Source organism: Aphidius gifuensis, linkage group LG5, assembly GCF_014905175.1.
Source record: "Aphidius gifuensis isolate YNYX2018 linkage group LG5, ASM1490517v1, whole genome shotgun sequence".
Lineage (NCBI taxonomy): Eukaryota > Metazoa > Arthropoda > Insecta > Hymenoptera > Braconidae > Aphidius > Aphidius gifuensis.
Window position 1 is genome coordinate 11750829 of NC_057792.1, and position 20946 is coordinate 11771774.

The 20946-nt window shown below is 29.4% G+C and overlaps 3 protein-coding genes and 1 pseudogene across 5 annotated transcripts in view; 2 read left to right on the plus strand and 2 right to left on the minus strand.

The window, feature by feature from the left end:
* The first annotated feature begins 860 nt into the window (after positions 1 to 860).
* On the plus strand, positions 861 to 5581 carry LOC122857615 (ankyrin repeat domain-containing protein 13D-like). 3 transcript variants are annotated; one of them, XM_044159869.1, is made up of 9 exons: positions 881 to 1312; positions 1982 to 2117; positions 2206 to 2376; positions 2456 to 2599; positions 2790 to 2861; positions 3214 to 4163; positions 4307 to 4395; positions 4541 to 4544; positions 4671 to 5581. In XM_044159869.1, the coding sequence occupies exons 1-9, from the start codon at positions 1214 to 1216 to the stop codon at positions 4740 to 4742; spliced, it is 1737 nt and encodes a 578-aa protein (XP_044015804.1). In that variant the 5' UTR covers positions 881 to 1213; the 3' UTR covers positions 4743 to 5581. The 3 variants fall into 3 exon arrangements, with proteins under 3 accessions (XP_044015803.1, XP_044015802.1, XP_044015804.1); XM_044159867.1 differs by lacking the exon at positions 4541 to 4544 and having other exon boundaries at positions 862 to 1312; XM_044159868.1 differs by lacking the exons at positions 2790 to 2861; positions 4541 to 4544 and having other exon boundaries at positions 861 to 1312.
* A 40-nt stretch (positions 5582 to 5621) lies between these two features.
* LOC122857616 lies at positions 5622 to 7080 on the minus strand (annotated as a pseudogene).
* Positions 7081 to 13009: 5929 nt separating this feature from the next.
* On the plus strand, positions 13010 to 16860 carry LOC122857617 (alpha-mannosidase 2-like). The gene is made up of 2 exons (XM_044159870.1): positions 13010 to 16174; positions 16277 to 16860. Exons 1-2 carry the CDS (start codon positions 13331 to 13333, stop codon positions 16856 to 16858), a joined length of 3426 nt encoding a protein of 1141 aa, XP_044015805.1. The 5' UTR covers positions 13010 to 13330; the 3' UTR covers positions 16859 to 16860.
* A 591-nt stretch (positions 16861 to 17451) lies between these two features.
* LOC122856379 (Fanconi anemia group D2 protein-like) overlaps positions 17452 to 20946 on the minus strand; it is a 25382-nt gene continuing 21887 nt past the window's right edge. Inside the window, exons 7-10 of the mRNA XM_044158055.1 lie at positions 18321 to 20937; positions 18017 to 18234; positions 17722 to 17930; positions 17452 to 17634 (exon numbers count right to left, since the gene is read on the minus strand). Of these exons, the coding sequence (XP_044013990.1) occupies positions 17452 to 17634; positions 17722 to 17930; positions 18017 to 18234; positions 18321 to 20937 (3227 nt within the window). The remainder of the gene's footprint in view (positions 17635 to 17721; positions 17931 to 18016; positions 18235 to 18320; positions 20938 to 20946) is intronic.

Sequence of the window (20946 nt, forward strand, 5' to 3'; positions counted from 1 at the left end):
AATTTTTTTTATATAGATTTTACATATAAAAGCTCCACAAGCGCCACCGGTGGATGAAACAAGCCCTAAATTGTAATGCCCTGTGAATACGGGTGCTGGTCGAGACTTAAAGTTTGTCGAAGTAGATAACGACTTAACCACGACTTAAGGCATGTCCAACGCCGGTTTTAGAGTGTTGTGGAGGGGAGAATGTCCTATCTATTTTATATTACAAGAAATGCACTGCCAACCCCAAAAAAATAATTTTTTTTTTTTTAAATCAATCATAACACGTTATTTTTACCATATTTGACCTTATTTCACAATAAAAAATGTTTATTATCTTATTTTTATTTAAATTTATTTATCAAAATATACTACTATAAATTAAAAAATTATGTTGAAATTTAATGTTGGCCAACTTGAATATAGAGTGAGACTGGCAGAAGAGATCACGGCAACATGTGTCTGTGTGACCACACATGCAAACTTCTTCTGTCAGTTTTACTCTATGTTCAAACTATGCCGACAATAATATGTCAAAATTCTAATTTTCGCGTCTATTTTATTTATTAAAACCCACCGACAAAACTTTTTCATATACGGCTCAAAATTTCGTCTTTTTCATTTTTATAATATATCAGTTTTTCGAAATAGTCTCTGTATTTTTCATATAGTTTCTAACCAGGTTTGTGTGAAGTGTACTCGGCTGGCCATAAGAGCCTATGTATAACCTCCTTCGAAAATGTCAACTTTTATTAATTAATTTAAGAAACCACCGACAAAAAATTATAAAAATTAGAGATTGTGTATTATTACATAAATAATCTACTGTCGAAATTTCAAAAACTTCTCTGTATTTTCGTTCCGCGTTGGACATGCCTTAACGATAACGAGTTTATTTGATAAATAGAACTATAGAAGTAAATAGGCGAAGGAAATGACAGGGATAAACTTAACAAAAATAAGTCTCTGAATGAGTTCACGGATAATATTTAAATCATTCCCATGATTATATCGTGTTGTTAAATAATACATATGGACTTTTTTTCAAGATGTTATGTTACGTGAAAGTTTTTTTTGTTAATAATTTTGAATCAGCTGTCTAATATAATTGACTATAATTTCATTTATGGAACAAAAACATCTGCCAGAGTTTTGTATAATGTCATCATTGTGAATTTATAATCCGAATAAAAAGTAGAAAACAAAGGTGTGTAATCAAGAAAATAAAATGGTTAATATTGATACGATAAAAGATATATATCCTGTTCATTGGTTAGTCTGGAACAATGATCACATTGAACTTGATAAGATCCTGTCGACCAATGAGGTAATTTAATTTGAGTTAATCTGATTAAATGTAATTTGATTATTTAATAAAACTATTTATCCATTACCCATTTGACACATTTATTATATCCTAAAAAATATAAAAAATTTTATTCTATAATAACTTATATTTTAAGAGCTATTATTTTGAATATAAATTTTATGATAAGGTTATCCATTTTTTAATTTTTTTTGTTTTTAGTTCTTTATCTAGTAAGTGGATATAAGGTAGAAAAAATTTTTCTAAATCGTACTAATTATCATCTTAAGTCATTCTTTTTAAATGAATGACTAGTATATCTAAAAATAAAAACCAATACATAATATATTTTTTTGTTGAAAGTTTATTTTTCCATATGCGTAAATCTTGAGTTACCAATTTATTAAAGTCGGAGTGCGCAAGTAGTTCTATTTGAAGCCCGATAACTATTTTGAAGCCCTTTAACAACATGTCATTGGTCATTTTGTTTGACACGCAAGCACATTGTTTTCTATAATTTCCTTGTCACAGTCTTTATCATGAAAAAATTGAAAATCATGCCTTTGTTTTATTTATTAATTCAATAACTTTATTATTATCATCATGATCTTAATAATTTATACGCATAATGTTGTTTTTGATTGATAATCTGCAAGTTTTTTTTTATTTTTCTTTCCTTGAATATTTCAGTATGACATAGAAAAACATGACTGTAGGGGAAGAAGTCCCCTAATGCTAGCTGTAACCTTAGGTCATACCAAATCAGTTGAAGTCCTTCTTAATCATGAGGCAAATGTTTATACAGAAAATACCCAAGGATGGAGTGGTAAATTATTTAAAATATGTATTCTCCTATTTTTATTGATTGAAAAAAAAAATCATTATATAATGAATCTATTGCTTAATCTATATAGTTCTTCAGGAAGCCACTGGAACTGGTAATCCAGAAATATTGCAAATTGTTCTTGCTCGAAGAGACTATCAAAGACATTGCAATCGAGTTGATGGCATACCAGAGTTACTTGATAGACTTAAACAAGCACCTGATTTTTATGTAGAAATGAAATGGGAATTTACAAGTTGGGGTAACAATTTGATTTTTTACTATTTAAATATTATTTATTTCATTATGTATATTAACATTAATTTATTTTAATATTTTAGTTCCTCTTGCGTCGAGAATGTGTCCAAGTGATACCTACAAAGTATATAAACAAGGTAGCAATGTTCGTATTGATACAACTCTGCTTGGATTTGATCATACTAATTGGCAACGTGGAAATCTTAGTTACGTTTTCAAAGGCCAAAGTACGTAATTTATTTGACACTTATTCCATTTTGAATAATAATGATAATATAACATCAAAATTTTTGTCATGCATATTTATGATTTATAAAAAACATACATTTAATTTTTATTTGTTATTATTTTTAATTGTTTGAATTTTGATTCTTTCGGAATATTTGTTTCATACTAAATAAAAAAAAAACAATTAAGATGTACCAAGTCCACCGGTGGTTATCAGGTGCGAACGGAGTTATGTGTTCAGTTTGGTGGGTGAACAACCAGGTGAATCGAGAAAAAAAAAAATTAAAATATAAAATAATTATGAATATTGTAATACTTCAAGTGTATGTAGTGAAATTACCTTACTGTAACTGATTCCTAAATTTTGGCAATTGCTTTTTTTTTTAAATCAGATCAGATCAGTGTGAATTTATCGTTTGGTATCTTGACGACAAACTAAAATTTACAAGATTCGGTTTATAGTTATGAAAAAAAAGTAAATTTTTATATTGTATTCGAAAAAACATTAATGTAATATATGTAATGTACATGTAATTTTTGAAATTATTGTTGTAATTATATTTGCATTTTTAGTTCAATTTAATGTTTATTAATATTTGAAATAAATTTTTAGGCGATGGTGCAGTAATGATGGAAGTAGACCATGAGACTAAAAAAGTTTATGTGGAACACATAAAACTCATTGATGATGAAAACATTCAGTTAATGGCTCCATCTGATGAAGGCATTCTAGCAAGATTAACAAATCCAATTGTAACAACTTATGTTGACACAGATAAAATTAGTTTTGAGCGTAATAAAGCTGGCTTGTGGGGATGGCGATCAGATAAGAGCGAAGCAGTCAATGGAAATGAGTGTAAAGTATTTAGTGCAAGCAATGTTGAATTGATAACAAAAACTCGTCTTGAACATTTATCAGAAAGTGATAAATTACGTGCTAAAGTACCAAGAACACCATTACAATCATTTTTGGGTATTGCTGAACAACAAGAAGAAGAAAGTTGTGGTGCAACATGTATTGACGAATTTAACAATATTGGTAATCCATCAAATATCACACCGGAGGAATATTTTGATTCAAAAATTGATTTAGAAGGTAGAGATATTGGTCGGCCAAAAGAAATTAATACGAAAATTCAAAAATTTCGTGCAACACTTTGGTTATCGGAAGATTATCCGTTAAGTCTTCAAGAACAAATAATGCCAATTGTTGATCTTATGGCAATAACTAGTACGCATTTTGCTAAACTCAAAGATTTTATACAAATGCAACTCCCATCAGGTTTTCCAGTTAAAATTGAAATTCCATTATTTCATGTACTCAATGCAAGAATAACATTCGGTAATATATTTGCTATGGATCAAGAAGTTGCACATGTCAAAAAAATACAAGATGGATCAAAATTTAATTGTATTGTTGATGATATTTGTTTTGAGGCACCTCCAGGATATATGAAACTTGGTGCATTAGATAGAACACAATTTAGCATGGAAGAAGAAGATGATTTATTACAGTTTGCTATACAGCAAAGTTTACTAGAGGCAGGAAGTGAAAAAGACGAGGTAATCATTCAAAATAAAAAATAATAAATTAAAGTATCATACTTATTAAGTCATTCGTATGGTTAAATAACTATTATAGTTTCTTGATAATACTTATAAAAAAAAGGTGTACATATTGTTAAAAAAATAATTTGTCTTATTAGGTTGACATTTGGGAGGCTTTGAAAGCTCAAAAACCATCGAGACCAAGTACTCCCAATCTGATGACCGATGAGGAACGACAAATGCAAAGGTAATTTTTCGCATAATGCATAAAGATGAAGATGAAAAAAAAAAATTCAATTACAATCCATTTTATTCTTTAATTTTTTTAATTTATCTTTTTTGGTTCTTTTTTTTTTTCTTTTTTTGCACGGTTTACTTTCACGTTCTATTAGGCAGGTAGGTCATAATAACACTGCACTGACAAAAATAAATTTTATCATCAATTGACCAACTTTTTTGTATCATGAAGTTTAAGTAATTATTTAAATGAATTTAATATATTTTATTAAAATTGTATTATAGAGCAATTCAGGCGAGCTTGGGTTATTGTCAAGGGACACTGGAGTACTTGGACGACGGAGGGGCACACAGTAGACAAAGTGACAATAATTTACAAAATAATGGTAATAATACCATTCAAGACACAGCTGAACAACTTAAAATTGCATTAAGACTTTCTGAGCAACAAAAAATAGAGGATGAACAGCGAAGGTTACTCGAGGAGGAAACATTCCGTCAAGTTTTAGAACTTTCACTTACTGACAAGTGAAATTAAAACAATAATAATAAATAATAATATTAATAGTAAATTTTAAATAATCAATTAATTAATTTGAAGAAAAAAAAAACAGAGTATTAAAACAATTCAAGACCTTCCTACTGAAGAATCAAAGACAATGATACATAAAATAGTAATTCAGCACTCTTAAAGTGACGAAGAACCAAAGTAGCCAATTGTCGACTGTTTTATACTGAAAATATATGAATATTAGCATAAATATCAGCAGGATTAAAAATGTCGAAACAAGAATAAGTTTTTATAAAACGATTTCATTTATAATCTTGTTAAACTTGCATATTGATAAACAGCATATATATATATATACTAATTTTAAGTGTTTTACAAAAAAAAATTATAGTATATTTAAGTTTTATTCGATACAAGATAAATCAGTCTTCTCGTAAATAACTGCAACTGGATTGAACGTTATTTATTATTAGATTTATATGAAATTTTATGCACCACACGGATATTAAAATCAACAAATCCTGAAGTCCAATTCCGTGCTAATGTGATGGAAAAAAACACTAATGAGTTCTTTTTTTTTTCTGATTTTAATATATCTGTTGAAAGTTCACTAAATAAATTGTTAAATAAACTTGTGAATGCCTTACTTATGAGTGAAATAACAAGAGGTATTTAAAAAAAATTATTTCATTGAAAAATCTGTTTTTTATTTATTATTTATTAATTATAAAATATACAGATTTAAAAAAACAAAAGAATTGAGTAAGTCATTGCTTATTTTTTATATTTCATTTTGGTATTAAATTGATCCATGTGTTTACTCAAATTCTGACACAGCTCTGTGAGACGAAGAAAAAAAAAAAAAAACAACAATTAAAGTAATGAATGAATTTTGTTTTTTTTTTTTTTTTTTTATTAATAAATTTTTATTATTAAAATTATTTACAAACCTTTTGAAAATAGTGCTGAGTATCTGTGCACTTTGTAAAAATCTTTCTTCATTTTTGTGAGCCTGATGATACCACTTTTTTCGAACGGCACTCCAGTGAGCACAGTGCTCCTTCATTAATGTTTCGCGAGATTTCAATTGTTTACCTTCCTAAAAATTCGATAATAAAAAAATATTAATAATTTAAGTTGAAATAAAAAAAAAAAAAAAAAAAAATAGTAAAACAGCTGAATATTTTACATAGTCGAGATCGAAGGATAATGATATGGAAGATTATAAACATCTCTGAGTTCACCAGTACTATCAATTATCAAATTTTCAGGATTCACTTCGTTAACAATTTCAGGACTTGGACTGCGATGTCTGAAAAAGTGAAAACAAAAATATAGAAATTGAGCATTAAATCATATTGGTTTTTATCAGATCTAAAAAACGTGAAGTAAAAAACTAATAAAATAATACTTTGGTACAAGATTTGGATTTCTTGGCTGATTTGCAATCCATGCTCGACAAATTGGATAGAGAGGTGTGACCTCGCGAAATTGAGCAAGATCAACACTTCTGTCAAAAAGTTTCATGACATATGTATGATGAAATAACTGATCATTTTGAACAGGACGACGACGTCGAACTTTTTTTGGCTGAGAGTAAGCTGGTTTTTGTCTGTAAAATATCATGTAAGTTGTAAATCTTTCAATTACAATTAATATGTATCAGTTACAAATTATTGACATACGCTTTTTTGGCAATGGGCTTCACTTCTTGGGTTGTATTTTCTTCACTAGATTCACTAGATGAGGGATCATCACTGTTACGAGAAAGTTCTTTTAATGCATGTTTCAACCGACCACGAGCCACATAAACTTCATTATCAGCTAAAATGTAAACAGAAAAATATACATGTAAGCAAAATTTTCTGAAACAAAGTTAAATTGTAAACAATACTAAAATAATCTTACGCAGTTCATCTTTAATTTCAAACTTTACTTTACTGGGATTTGCAGTCGAGTTCCAATTCCTTCTTTTTCCCATCTAAAAATAATAATGAATTGAATATCCTAATGTTAATAATGTTAATAATGTAATTATTGTATTAACTTGACTAACTTTTTATTTTGATACAACAAAGCTGAATAGAATTATAGAAATCAATAGAAATATAAATTCTAGTTTGATGGCACAGTCTGCCTTGAGCTGTGTTCGATGGTCGTCTCGGCTCAGTTCCGTCTCACTTATGGCGCTAGCGACGTACGGTTGTTTGAAGAACTACAAAGGCACAAAATCTCAATACAGGTGCTTATCTATATCATCACTGTATTAATGCCCCAATAAATATTGTTGATTGACGAAATGACGATTGTTGTTGTTGTATGACCCTGAAGTTAGCAGAAAAAAAATTTCGATATTTTTTCACCATCGAATCTCTCCTTACGAGTAAGTGTAAACATATAAGACATATATATATTATTTGTAGAGGGGAACGATAGCTACAACCGACAATAATTATTTTTTTTTTTAATTGATTTTTAGATAAACAAATTAATTTTTTTTCAAAAAAATTTCGAAAAAAAAATTTTTGTCTTCGAATCTAGTACATTAAATTTTATTAATTTATTATATAAAAAATATTTTCATCTTCTACTTTTAAAGACCTAACACCGATAACAAATAAAAATTTTTTTTAATTAATATTTTTTTTTTTTTTTAAAAAAACAAAAAAAAAAACCAAAAACTTTCACCCAACAAAATTTGATATTTCTAGGCGCTCCAAAAAAATTTCATATATATGAAAAATTTTTCATTTTAAAAGTTCTAAAACCGATTATTTTTAATTTTTAAAAAAAATTGAAAAATAATTTTTTTTTTTTTCTGAGTAAATTCTTATATGCAAAAAATCGATAGATGGAAGACTTTTTTATCATAGTACTAAAAATTGCCTGCTTTTTTAAAGTATATATATCCATTGTTATTTAGATTATTATTAATTTTAAGAAGTATTTTGTTAATAAGTATCAAATAAACATGAAAACCCTTGTAGGTATTTGAAAAATCATTTAAAAAATGGATAAGTATTGTCCCTTTCGAATATCCACTACAAAATGATGGACACAACTGTGGTGTATTTATAATACACTACATGGAAGAAATACTGTTAAAAATTGAATACAAATAGTATTCTTATATTCGTTGACATATATATACCTTTATGTACCAGTGTTAATAAAATATAATAAAAAAATTTTAATATATTCTGAAAAAAAAATTTACTTAGAAAAAAAAAAAAATTATTTTTTGAATTTTTTGAAATTAAAATAATCGAACTTTTAAAAATGAAAATTTTTCTATATATATGAAATTTTTGGAGCGCCTGAAATATCAAATTTTGTTAGTGAAAGTTTTTGGTTTTTTGTTTTTCAAAAAAAAAAATATTAATTAAAAATTTTTATTTGTTAGTGTTAGGTCTTTAAAAGTAGAAGATGAAAATATTTTTATATAATAAATTAATAAAATTAACGTACTAGATCGAAGACAAAAATTTTTTCGAAATTTTTGAAATTAATTTGTTTATCTAAAAAACGAATTAAAAAATAATTCTTGTCGGTTGTAATACTGTTCTACAAATAATATATATATGTCTTTATATGTTTACACTTTTCACTGTAAAGATTCGATGGTGAAAAATATCGAAATTTTTTTCTGTTAATTTTGCAGTCCACATTAGCAGTCCAATTACAGGGCATTACAATTTAGGTAATATTTTTCCATCACTCACGCTTGTGAAGCTTTTGTATGTAAAATCTATATAAAAATTTTACAAGCGCCATCAGCGGCAAAAAAAGCCCTAAATTGTAAAGAATTTCCTGTGAATTGACTGTTAAGTATTAGAATTTAGGTTTTTTTTTTCCGACGATATGTGAAGCTTTTGTATATAAAATCTATATAAAAAAACTTTTACAAGCGCCATCAGCGGCAAAAAATAGCCCTAAATTGTAAAAAATTTGCCCTGTGAATTGGACTGCTGGGTCATGTTGTTGTTCGTTGTAGTTTCAAAATTTATTGTTATTTATTAAAACTTTAATTTTGTAATAACAAAATGAGTTCATAATATTATTTTGATTGTTTTCATCTATTTCCTATGTATGAAAGATAAAAAATTATTGTTCAATAGCACAGATAATAATTCCATCTCCAAAATTTGTATTTTCATTTTTATTTCTTTCATTCACTATTTGCTCTCACCTGAATTATATTTTCTATATTCATTTTGATTATATATTTATCAACTCATTGTAATAGATTATTATGATGACACTGTTTGCATAATAAACAGTGTAAATAAAGTAAATAAAGTAAATAAAGTAAATAAACAATATTTATTGAAGCATTGATACAGTGATGATATAGATAAGCACCTGTATTGAGATTTTGTGCCTTTGTAGTTCTCCAAACAACCGTACGTCGCTAGCGCCATAAGTGAGCCGTAAGTGAGACGGGGGTGCATTCCTTTAATAAAAATTTTTTTTTCGTTTTGCAATTTCGCCCTGTAATACCGACTAAAAACTAGAAACAGAAACAACGACAAAAGTGATAAATTTCTCTATGCCATATTCTAGGCTTTACAGTTTACGATAATGTGTGGTACGAGCTATGTGACAATAACAAACAATCACAACAAGTCAATTTTCTATTTATTTCATTTTCGTATAAACATTAAACAGTTATCCATCTAATAATTGGAAGCCAAAAAAAATAATGTCATGTGCAATTACTGCCACTACAAGGAACAGCTTTTTCCTATAAAATTTTGGCCGGTATTACAGGGCGAAATTGCAAAACGAAAAAAAATTTTTTATTAAAGGAATGCACCCCAAAACTGAGCCGAGACGACCATCGAACACAGCTTTGGTTTGCCTGCACCCGAATTCACAGGGCAAATTTTATATATAATTTAGGGCTTTTTTTTGCCACTGATAGCGCTTATAAAATTTTTTTTATGTAGATTTCAAATAAATGGGTGCATGCCGCATGGGTGATTGCAACAGCGTAGGACATAAGGAGCTGGATCAGCCATGTTTTAATACTTATTTTTTAAGAATTATTTGTTTCGACGCCACTGCTCTCTCCTCATGTTTTCATAATATGCGCATGTGCATGATCATAGGTGCTTTCTTTTGTGTATTTATTTTTTTTCACTTTCATGCGCATGATCATGCACATGCGCCTGTCATGCAAACTTGTTGAGAGAACAGTGGCGTCGAGCAAATAATTTTTCAAAAATAAGAATTAAAACATGGCTGATCCAGCCCCTTATGTCCTACGCTGTTGCAAACTGACTTTTTGCTGACTGCGCATTTCATTGCGCATGCGCGAAAATAAACAGGAAAAAAAATAAACACCCAAAGAAGAAAGCACCTATTGAATTTGTGTGCGTCGCCGAATGTTTCCAAGCCCCGACTCGAATAATAATTCGGACATGCGCAAAAGATTTTTGTCGAGCAGTATGACTGCGACAGAGAGATTGTCTGCACCGTAATAAATCCGAACAAAATCATACCCTATGCGCAATATAGTAGTATTAAATATATGCCAAAGCCCCATCACTGGTCATACGTATGATTGTATGACATGGTAGAAGTACTACAGGTATGGCAGTAGTCCATGCTTTTTTCGTCGCGTTCCGCACAGCCTTATTTTTTCAACCAATCAACAACGCGCCATCGAGCTGTTTTGCTTTTCTTTCTAACACGCAATCTCTATTATAAGTTCTTCTCTTAACATACTGTTTTGACATCTATTTTTTATATTGTTGTAAATACTAATAAATATATGTGAAGCATGTTTATAAAAAATCAGAAAAATAAAAAAACCAAGACAGTTTAACAAATAAATTATAATATTTTTATAATTGTTGTTTTCTTTTATGCCACAAACAATGGAGGTTGTGTTGTATTTATTATACTTGGATTTATTTATTTAATATCAATAATTAATTTTTATTTTTAATGTATGTGAATCATTATAAAATATACCAAATCTAGTTGAATAAATATGATAACTTTTGAAAAATTTTAAAAAAACTTGAAAATTTTCTTAACAAAAAAAACATTTTTGTGGCGAGAAGGCGACCTTTTGATTGGTCGATTCACAGTGGCCAAACGAGGCTGCGCACTGCCATACCTGTAGTATTTCTACCATGATTGTGCTTTCTTTTGTGTAATTATTTTTTTTCACTTTAATGCGCATGATCATGCACATGCGTAAGTCATGCAAAATTGAGGAGAGAGCAGTGGCGTCAAAACAAATAATTCTTAAAAAATAAGAATTAAAACATGGCTGGTCCAGCTCCTTATGTCCTACGCTGTTGCAATCTGACTTTTTGCCGACTGCGCATTTAACTGCGCATGCGCGACAATAAACAGGAAAAAAAATAAATACACAAAAGAAAGCACCTATTCACAGGGCAAATTTTATACAATTTAGGGCTTTTTTTGCCACTGATGGCGCTTGTCAAATTTTTTTTATATAGATTTCATATACAAAAGCTTCACAAGCGCTGCCAGTGGAGGAAAAAAGCCCTTAAATTGTAATGCCCACTGAATATGATAGGAATCAGCAGTCCATCATTAGTGGGCAAATTTTTACAATTTAGGCTTTTGCCGGTAATGGCGCTTGTAAATTTTTTATATAGATTCCACATACAAAAGCTTCTACAAGCGCCACCAGTAGTGGAAAAGCCCTAACTTAGCAAATTCTTTGTGTCCAATTCATTGTGGGTACTTTTACATTCTAGGGTTTTTTTACCATTGATGGTGTTTGTAAAACTTTTTTTATATAGATTTTACATACAAAAGCTTACATGCGCCGTGAGTTGTGAAAAAGCCCCAAATTGTAATGCCCCGTGAATTGACTGCTGTGAATTACTGCTACAATTTAGGTTTTTGCCACTGATGGCGTTTGTGAAATTTGTATATAGAATCTATATAAAAAATTTTACAACGTATCAGCGGCAAAGTAAGCCCTCAATTGTAAAAAATTTGCCCCGTGAATTGACTGCTAACTGAACTTCTTTCGCCAGAGAAAACTCAATGGTTGGGATGTTGTCCCTACGGTACAGTCACGTCAACCATAATTGGTTGAGACTACTGCACCCGTATTCACGGGTAATTGCTCATTAGAGCTTTTTCCGCTGATGGCGTTTTGACAAAATTTTTTATATAGATTTCACATAGAAAAGCTTCACAAACGCCACCATTGGAAAAAAACTAATGAGAACATTTTCAGAATCAATTCACAGGGCAAATTTTACATTTAGGGTTTTTGTTGGTGATCTTTGTGCCTTTATAGATTAACATAAAAGCTTCACAACGTGCCAATATCGGAAAACGCCTTATCGAGAACATCCTCTGCACCCGCAATTCCGTATTCGAGGATGTTCTCATTAGGCGTTTTTTCCGATGCAGGCTTTGTGGAGCTTTTCTATGTGAAATCTATATAAAAAAATTTGTCAAGCCATCAGCGGAAAAAAAAAGCCCTAATGAGAACAATTTTGCCCTGTTAATACGGGGTGCGGTATTCTGGATAGCTATTCTCGACATAATTATCCCCTGTACCGAGGATATTGATACGGTATTGAATGGTAAATTACCGTATCAATACCGTATTTTGTACCGTATTTGGTATCAAAAATAAAATACCGGTATTTGCACATCACTAACTCGCAGGCTCCCGCAAGTCAAAGAACGCACCTAATATAAAAAGAATTTTGTCAAGCGCCATCAGCGGAAAAAGTTCTATGAGAATCACTTGCCCCGTGAATACAGCATCTGTATTCTGTATTCACGGGGCAAAATTATTCTCATTAGGGCTTTTTTTTTCCGCTGTTGGCGCTTGACAAATTTTTTTTTATATAGATTTCACATAGAAAAGCTTCACAAACTACCATCGGAAAAACGCCCTAATGAGAAATATCCTTTGAATACGGGTGTTGCTGGGTGCTCGTAGTCCAATTCACAGGGGCATTACAATTTAGGGCTTTTTCTCACCATACTTGGCGCTTGTGAAGCTTTTGTATGTAAAATCTATATAAAAAAAATTTTTACAAGCGCCATCAGCGGTAAAAAAAAGCCCTAAATTGTAAAAAAATTTGCCCTGTGAATTGGACTGCTGATACCCCAAAAGTCGTCGAATTACCCATCACTGCTACCGACTGCTACCGACATATAAAATATAAATTATAATTTAAAGTGCCTATTTACCTGTATTTACCGGTTACGTACACATTATTATTGCATGTGTTTTTCTTTAAAAAAAGTGTCATTTTTTCTTAAAATTTTTAGTTACACTTATATTGAAAGTTTAAAACCTATTAAACCAGTAATGGAATTTCGAAATAATAAAAAAATACACAATCAATATGCATAAAACTTGTCGCAGTTAATACATGTTAATATTCAACTATTTGAGTGCAATTTAAAATAAAAAATAATGAAAATGATAAAGTTAATTCGCCGATATTTTAAATGGCTTGTTATCATCGGAATGGTGTCACTGATATCAATGATTTTAATAACTTATTTTATGATCGATGATAAATTATTGAAAGGTTTAAAAAGTTCAAAAGTTACTGTCGAAAATGATAACCCAATAAAACTGGAAAACCGTATATCAAAACTTGAAAATGATGTTAATCATAATAAAAAAGTGCTGAATGAGATACAAGAAATATTATTTCACAAAAAATTGATTGATACAAACAAAAAAAATGCACCCTTAAATAAATTATTATATCAAAATAATGTTAATAAAAATTTAACCTGTAATCATAATTCCCTTAAAATTCCAAATGTTGATATACAAATGTTAGACTTGTATCGACAATTAGACTTTGACAATCCAGATGGTGGTGTTTGGAAGCAAGGTTGGCCAATAACATATGATGAAAAGCAATGGAATACAACAAGAAAACTGAATGTTTTTGTTGTACCACATTCACATAATGATCCAGGCTGGTTAGAGACATTTGAAAAATATTATGAACACAAAACACAAAGAATATTGAGTAATATGGTTACCAAGTTATCTTATGACAAAAGACGTAAATTTATTTGGGCAGAAATATCATTTTTTAAACTTTGGTGGGATGATCAATCATCAGATACAAAAAAATTAGTAAAACGGCTTATTGTTGATGGGCAATTAGAAATTGTTGGTGGTGGTTGGGTAATGCCAGACGAAGCTGTCTCTCACTGGTCAGCGCAACTTACTCAATTGACACAAGGCCATCAATGGCTTAAAGAAAATCTCGATTACATACCAATGTCAAGCTGGGCTATTGATCCTTTTGGTCTGTCTCCGACTATGCCATATTTACTTAAAAATTCTGGTGTTGAAAATTTAATTATTCAACGTGTTCATTATAGTGTAAAAAAATATCTAGCCAAAGGTAAAAATCTTGAGTTTAAATGGCGACAATTGTGGGATCATAATGGCTCGACTGAGTTATTAACCCATGTTATGCCATTTTATAGTTATGATGTGCCTCATACATGTGGTCCGGATCCAAAAATTTGTTGTCAATTTGATTTTTTCAGATTACCAAAATTTGGATTATCATGTCCTTGGCGGGTTAATCCACAAGTTATAACTGATAAAAATGTTGCAAAACGCGCTGAGCTTTTACTTGATCAGTATAGAAAAAAATCACAATTATTTAAGTCAAATGTTGTTCTTGCACCACTTGGTGATGATTTTCGTTACAGTCAAAGTACTGAATGGGATGAACAATATGATAATTATCAACGTTTATTTGATTATATGAATAACAACGATAATCTACATGTTAAAATACAATTTGGTACATTAACTGATTATTTTAATGCAATGAAGAATGAATTGAAAGATAAAGAATTACCAAAATTATCTGGTGATTTTTTTACGTATGCTGATCGGGATGATCATTATTGGAGTGGATATTACACATCAAGACCATATCATAAACAACTTGATCGTGTACTTTTAAGTACATTAAGAGCATCAGAAATACTTGCTGCAGTTGGTTGGGCAAATGGTTATCATAATTTAATAAAAAATAGTTTAGAAAAACGTTTAGTTGATGCTAGACAATTGCATGCACTTTTTCAGCATCACGATGGAGTAACTGGAACAGCTAAAGATCATGTTGTTATTGATTATGCAAAAAAAATGATAAAAGCACTTAATAATTCAAATCATGTATTACAAATAGCTGCTGCACATTTATTACAACATAACAAAAAACCATCACCAAGTTTTGGTCTTAATGAAGAATCAAAATATTTAATTATGGATGAAATGAGATCACATCATACAAGTATTGGAGAACGTCAAACAATTATATTTATTGATAATGCAACACCAGAAAAAATATTAATTTATAATTCATTACCACGAGAACGAAAAAAAGTTCAAAGTTTAATTATTTCGATGCCTTTTGTTAGAGTTACGGATAGAAATGGACAATCAATTGAATGTCAAATATCGCCTATATTTATTAGTTCAGCTACACTATCAGATTCAAAATATGAACTATCATTTTTAGCTAACGTACCTGGTTTTGGTATCACTACATATTTTATTTATCCCGTTCAAAGAAAAGCACTACCATCAACTTCTCATATTGCAAATATACAAATTTACAATACTGCAATACCACCAAATTCTGTACCAGCATTTGAACGAATTCAAATATTACCTCATACACAAGAATTTTCAATTGGCTATAAACCAGAATTAATAGCAACATTCAGTAAATCTGGATTTTTAAAATCTTTAAATATTGCCAACACAACATTTCCAGTTCATTTGGAATTTGTCAAGTATGGTACTGTTAGTGCGCCAAGACCACAAAGTGGTGCATATTTATTTTTACCAGATAAACCAAAACCAGATCCACTTTATACAACAAACGATTGGGCCATTCATGTTATAACTGGACCAATTTATTCAAAAGTTTATCTTGTACTTTCTCATGTACGACATACGTGTACATTATTTCATTCATCCGGTGCCGATGGTCTTGGTCTTCATATTATCAATGAAGTTGATATATCGAAAACAACAAATTTTGAATTAGCTATGAAATTTAATACAGATATTGTATCTAACGATGAATTTTTTACTGATTTAAATGGTTTAAATATGATTAGACGACAAAGATTTTCAAAATTACCAATACAGGCTAATTATTATCCACTACCAGCTGCAGGTTATATTGAAGACAAACGAGCTAGATTAACAATTTTAACAGGTCAACCTTTGGGTGCAGCATCGATGGGCTCTGGTCAATTCGAAGTAAGTTGTAATTTATATTCACCTCGTAATTATTGATCAATGACAACACAGGTCGAGTAATCGTTTTTATTATTCAAATATTTAACAAATTGTTTATTTCAGATAATGCAAGATCGTCGACTTATGCAAGATGATGAGCGTGGTCTTGAGCAAGGTGTCACTGATAATTTGAACACAAAACATAAATTTATAGTAATTTTGGAGAAAAAAAAAATGTCATGTAAATCATCAGTACCAAATAACCCAGCAGGAATGTTATCAGTTGGTGGACATCTTGCTGCAGAAGAATTGCTTCATCCAACAATTGTTATGCACCCTCATGAGTCATCTTCAATAGATTTAAATCCATATTTTTCACCACTATACACTGATCTCCCAATTGACATTAGTGTAATAAGTTTTCGTGTTTTTCCACTGCCAGATACAACTGACAAAGGTATCGGTGTAGTGCTACATCGACAACCATTAGATACATGCTTGGGAGAAGAATCAACATTTAAACGTTTTAATATTAGTTCAACTGGTGAAATTAATCTTGCAAAGTTTATCAATATTAGTGAACATTGGACTATTTCCGAAACATCACTTACTTTTAACAGTGTTGGGTCAACTTTAAAATCACCAATTATTCAATTATGCCCAAATCAACTTTTATCTGTTTTATTTCATCAAACACAGTCTTAGATTTTATTCTTAACAACTTAGTATTTTTTTTTTATAGTCAAAAAAACATTTATGACCGAATTTCATTTTCATGATGGATTATTTATAAATTATGATAAAAATATTGACTCCTAGTCTTCCATCCATGAAAAATTTATTCTATTTATGTGTTATCTAAATATTTATTTTAGGCAAAAAAATTAATGTTATATGATTATTGTCAACGCATTTTTGAACTTTTTGAATGAAATGAGCTGTGTTTAAAAAATGAGTATTTTAGTTTTTCGAATTTAATCTAATTTATTCATATAGGTATATAAGTACTGCACAATAAATTTAATAAATTTATAAAAATAAAGTTATAACTTTTTTCTGTATTTTTATTGATATTTTCTCGCATCTAAGTCCAAATAACGACCAACCAGTAGTCTAACAGAAACTTAATACTTATTCATGTACTTATTCTACATAAAAACTACGGGTAGTCCTGATGACACAGTCTACTAGTAGAATCCGTCATATTTCTTACCGATTCTTATAGTTTATAATAATTATAATAACAACTTTGAAGTATTTTTTTATAAAAAAAGATATTTAACTAATTTTTTATTATATTAATCTGAATTATATAATACTTGTTCATTATCATTAGTAGCATCATCATCATCTTCATCACCACCAGCCTCAAGATCAAAAATACTACTTTCTACATCTGATAATACATCAGATTGAAGATCATTATCATCAAGGCTGTTATCATTGGTAACATCAGGAATTGATTGTTCATCCGAAGTATTCTATAAAAAAAATATTGAAAATAATAATTTAAATAAAGTATAAAGAATACAAAATATTATTGATACACAAAAATTAACTCAACGAACCTGTGATAGAATTTGTTCTCCATCCAAATTTTTATTAATAAGATTTCCCATCCAAAAAGCTGGTGAACTATGATTTGCAACAAGCATAGCTTTAATTTGATACAGCAATTGTTCAACAATCAGTTTTGCTGCTGGTACGAGATTAGTTAATGAGATATCTTTTTTTTCTGTTGCATGACAGCAAACAGCATTCAAAAATTTTGTTCCAGCTATAATATTGATAAAAAGTACATATAAATTAAACTATAAGCAAAAAATCAAATAATTAAAATAAGTTGGATCGAAAAATTTTTACCTTGTATCAATTTGGTTATTTTTGTAATTTCTTCTGGTTGATATCGAAGTATTTTTTCAAGTACTGGAATTCCACAGTTGATAAATTGCTTCAAAAATATTGGCATACAACGCAAATAAACTCTCAAAACACTTTTTGTTGGTATTTTTCGACATATTAACATTAGCAGTTTTAAATTTTTGCCAGCTTGATGCCATACTTGAACTTTTTGTCCTTCACTGTTAGATAAAAAAAAAAAACGAAAATTTTTTAAATATGCTATACCTTCTATAAATAATTAATTTAATTTATTAATAAATATTACGTGTTTGTAGCTGAAAGAGCAAGTCTAATTCCACTGATCAAACCATCAAATAATGTACGGAAAAAATGGTGAAAATTGACACGACTAATTGTCCTCATAGTTTCCAAATTACTACGTGGTCTTTCCAGATTTTCCACTTCTTCAGGTAAGTTTTCAAGAACATTTGTAATGCGGTCCAAACGGAACTCTTCATAATCCATCCAATTTTTAAGTAAACCTGTGACAGATGAATTGAATACTGGTCCAACGTGTTGATCATCTGTCCATTCGAGACACAAAAATCCATATGCCATTTTAGATTGTCTTTCACGGTTTCTATCAGCAAATATTTTTGAATGTTTCATTAATTCTTTGCACAAATTAACCAAGCTATAAGCAAGTGATATATGGGTAACAATATCTGATAGTGATTCAAAATATGTATATGAAGCTGATATTGTTTCACGTTTTGATTGAAGATTAATATTCGATCGATCACATTGTTCAGCAAGTGTTTTAAGTGCTGTTTTAAGTATTTCATTATTTGATGGTACATCAAATCCTTTCCAAGCAAGTATTTTACTAAGCAATTCGAATAAAAGTTTTATTGTTTGTTTGCAATCTTCTTTACTTTCTGGTTCATCACGAATTTCTTGAACAAGGTATTTCAATTGGGAACATATTTTTGGAAGTAATTTAACAAGATCATCAACAAAATGTCTTGTTGCCATTGTTTCATCAGCTAACATTGATAATAATTCTTTAACTAAAAAACAAACATGACTTGTTTTCAAGCCATTATCAATATCAGTCTCAAGAAGATGTGCAACTGATGCATCAAGACGACGAAAATACATAGTATTTTTTATACACAATAATGAACCCATTTCCCAAAACTCCCATTCAGACGAATCATTAGAATCATTTTTAGTTTTATTTTTAATACTGTTATCTTTATTTATTGATGAATTTTTATCTGCTGATTTTTTTGACTTTTTACTACTTTTTTTTTCTAAACGAATAAATGGTGGTGGTGGTATTTTTGTAAAATAGCATGGTGGTGGTTTATAGCGATTATCTAGTATTGACAATGCTATATATAGTTCACCTTGTAAATGCATAAGATTATCAAGTCGTTGAATAACTTGACGTTTTATTATTGGATCATCCTTTATGACAAAAGCATTTATTAATTCACGATACCAATTTATACAGTAAAAAATCATATCTAATGTTCTTGGTTCTGGTGTTTCAAGATCTTTTGGCATTAAAATTGCACATGACATTAATTCGTCAAGATTACCAGGAATTTTTTTAAAACATATTTTAATTAGACGAAATAAAGCTGGCACAATTGCACCATATTTTGTTTCACCAAAAAGTACATAATAATTAAATTGTGAATTAAGTTCAAATTTTGGTACCAAATCACCACGATAATCGTCTTTATGACTAAGACAAGTTTCAGCAAATTTATTTTCAAATGATTTTACTATCGTTGTTAAAAAACGATGATCAATTTGTATACTTTCATTTGCAATAATTTCACTAATATTATCATAAAAAAGTCCTTGTGCACGTGGACAATCTTGTACTGCAAGAACAACCTCGTTAAATAATTTTTTTGCTGATGATAGTGAATCACGATTTTGTGCTGAATGTTTTATTGCCATGACAGCACCAGCAACACCTTTACATACAATAAAACTATCAGCACTTGCTAACTGTTTGTGAAATAGCATCATCAAATCTTCTTCCAATGCATTCGATGTTGAATTTGAATCAATACATAATGCATATAAAATATCGTTCAATGTTGCAACTTCATCAAGATCAAGTTGATCAATTTTATCAATAAGTATTCTTAAATGATTACAATGATTTTGTAGATAACGTTTTTCATCATCTGCGACAGTCATTGCTTGAAATATAGCCAATGCATTTTTTGCTGTTTGATCATTATTTCCCATAAGTAATATTATTTTTCCAATTATTTCTTGTTGTATATGAAGAATTTTAGAATGTATTTTAAATTGTTGACGTATCCAATCATCAGCAAATTTAACAAGTGTTGTATCACCAGATTTTAATAGTGTACTACTTTCATTTAAAGCAGTTGTTTGTAAATCTCTTGCAACTTCTTTAAAACCATCATAAAAGTCATTAAGTAAACTTGCTCTGTAATAACCACATTTAATTTGTTTTTTGAGTATATTTTCACCTTTTTTTTTAAATGTGGTTGAACAATTACATAGTAAAAGTAAAAGTATAAAATCTATTGATGTTGGTCCTTGTTCATATGTATCAAATAATATAGTAACTACTGCATTCGATAACTTTTTTGATAAACGCATATTTAATTTCAAAGCTTGAACAATCAACATTTGACTGGTATAGTATTCTTCACAATTTTCACCATCCAAAGGTTTAATATCCAACTGACGAATGACCTTCAATACTTTTTGAAAAGTTTCAATACTTGAACAATCAGCAATACAAAATTTTACCAGCTCTGACATATTTGAGACTGGGCAATTATTGCTATTAAGTATATTGAGAATATTTTGTCGTAATTCTTCATGGTATTCACTTCCCAATGATAAATTACCGATACAGTTTATAACTCCATTTGTTAATTCTTCCATAA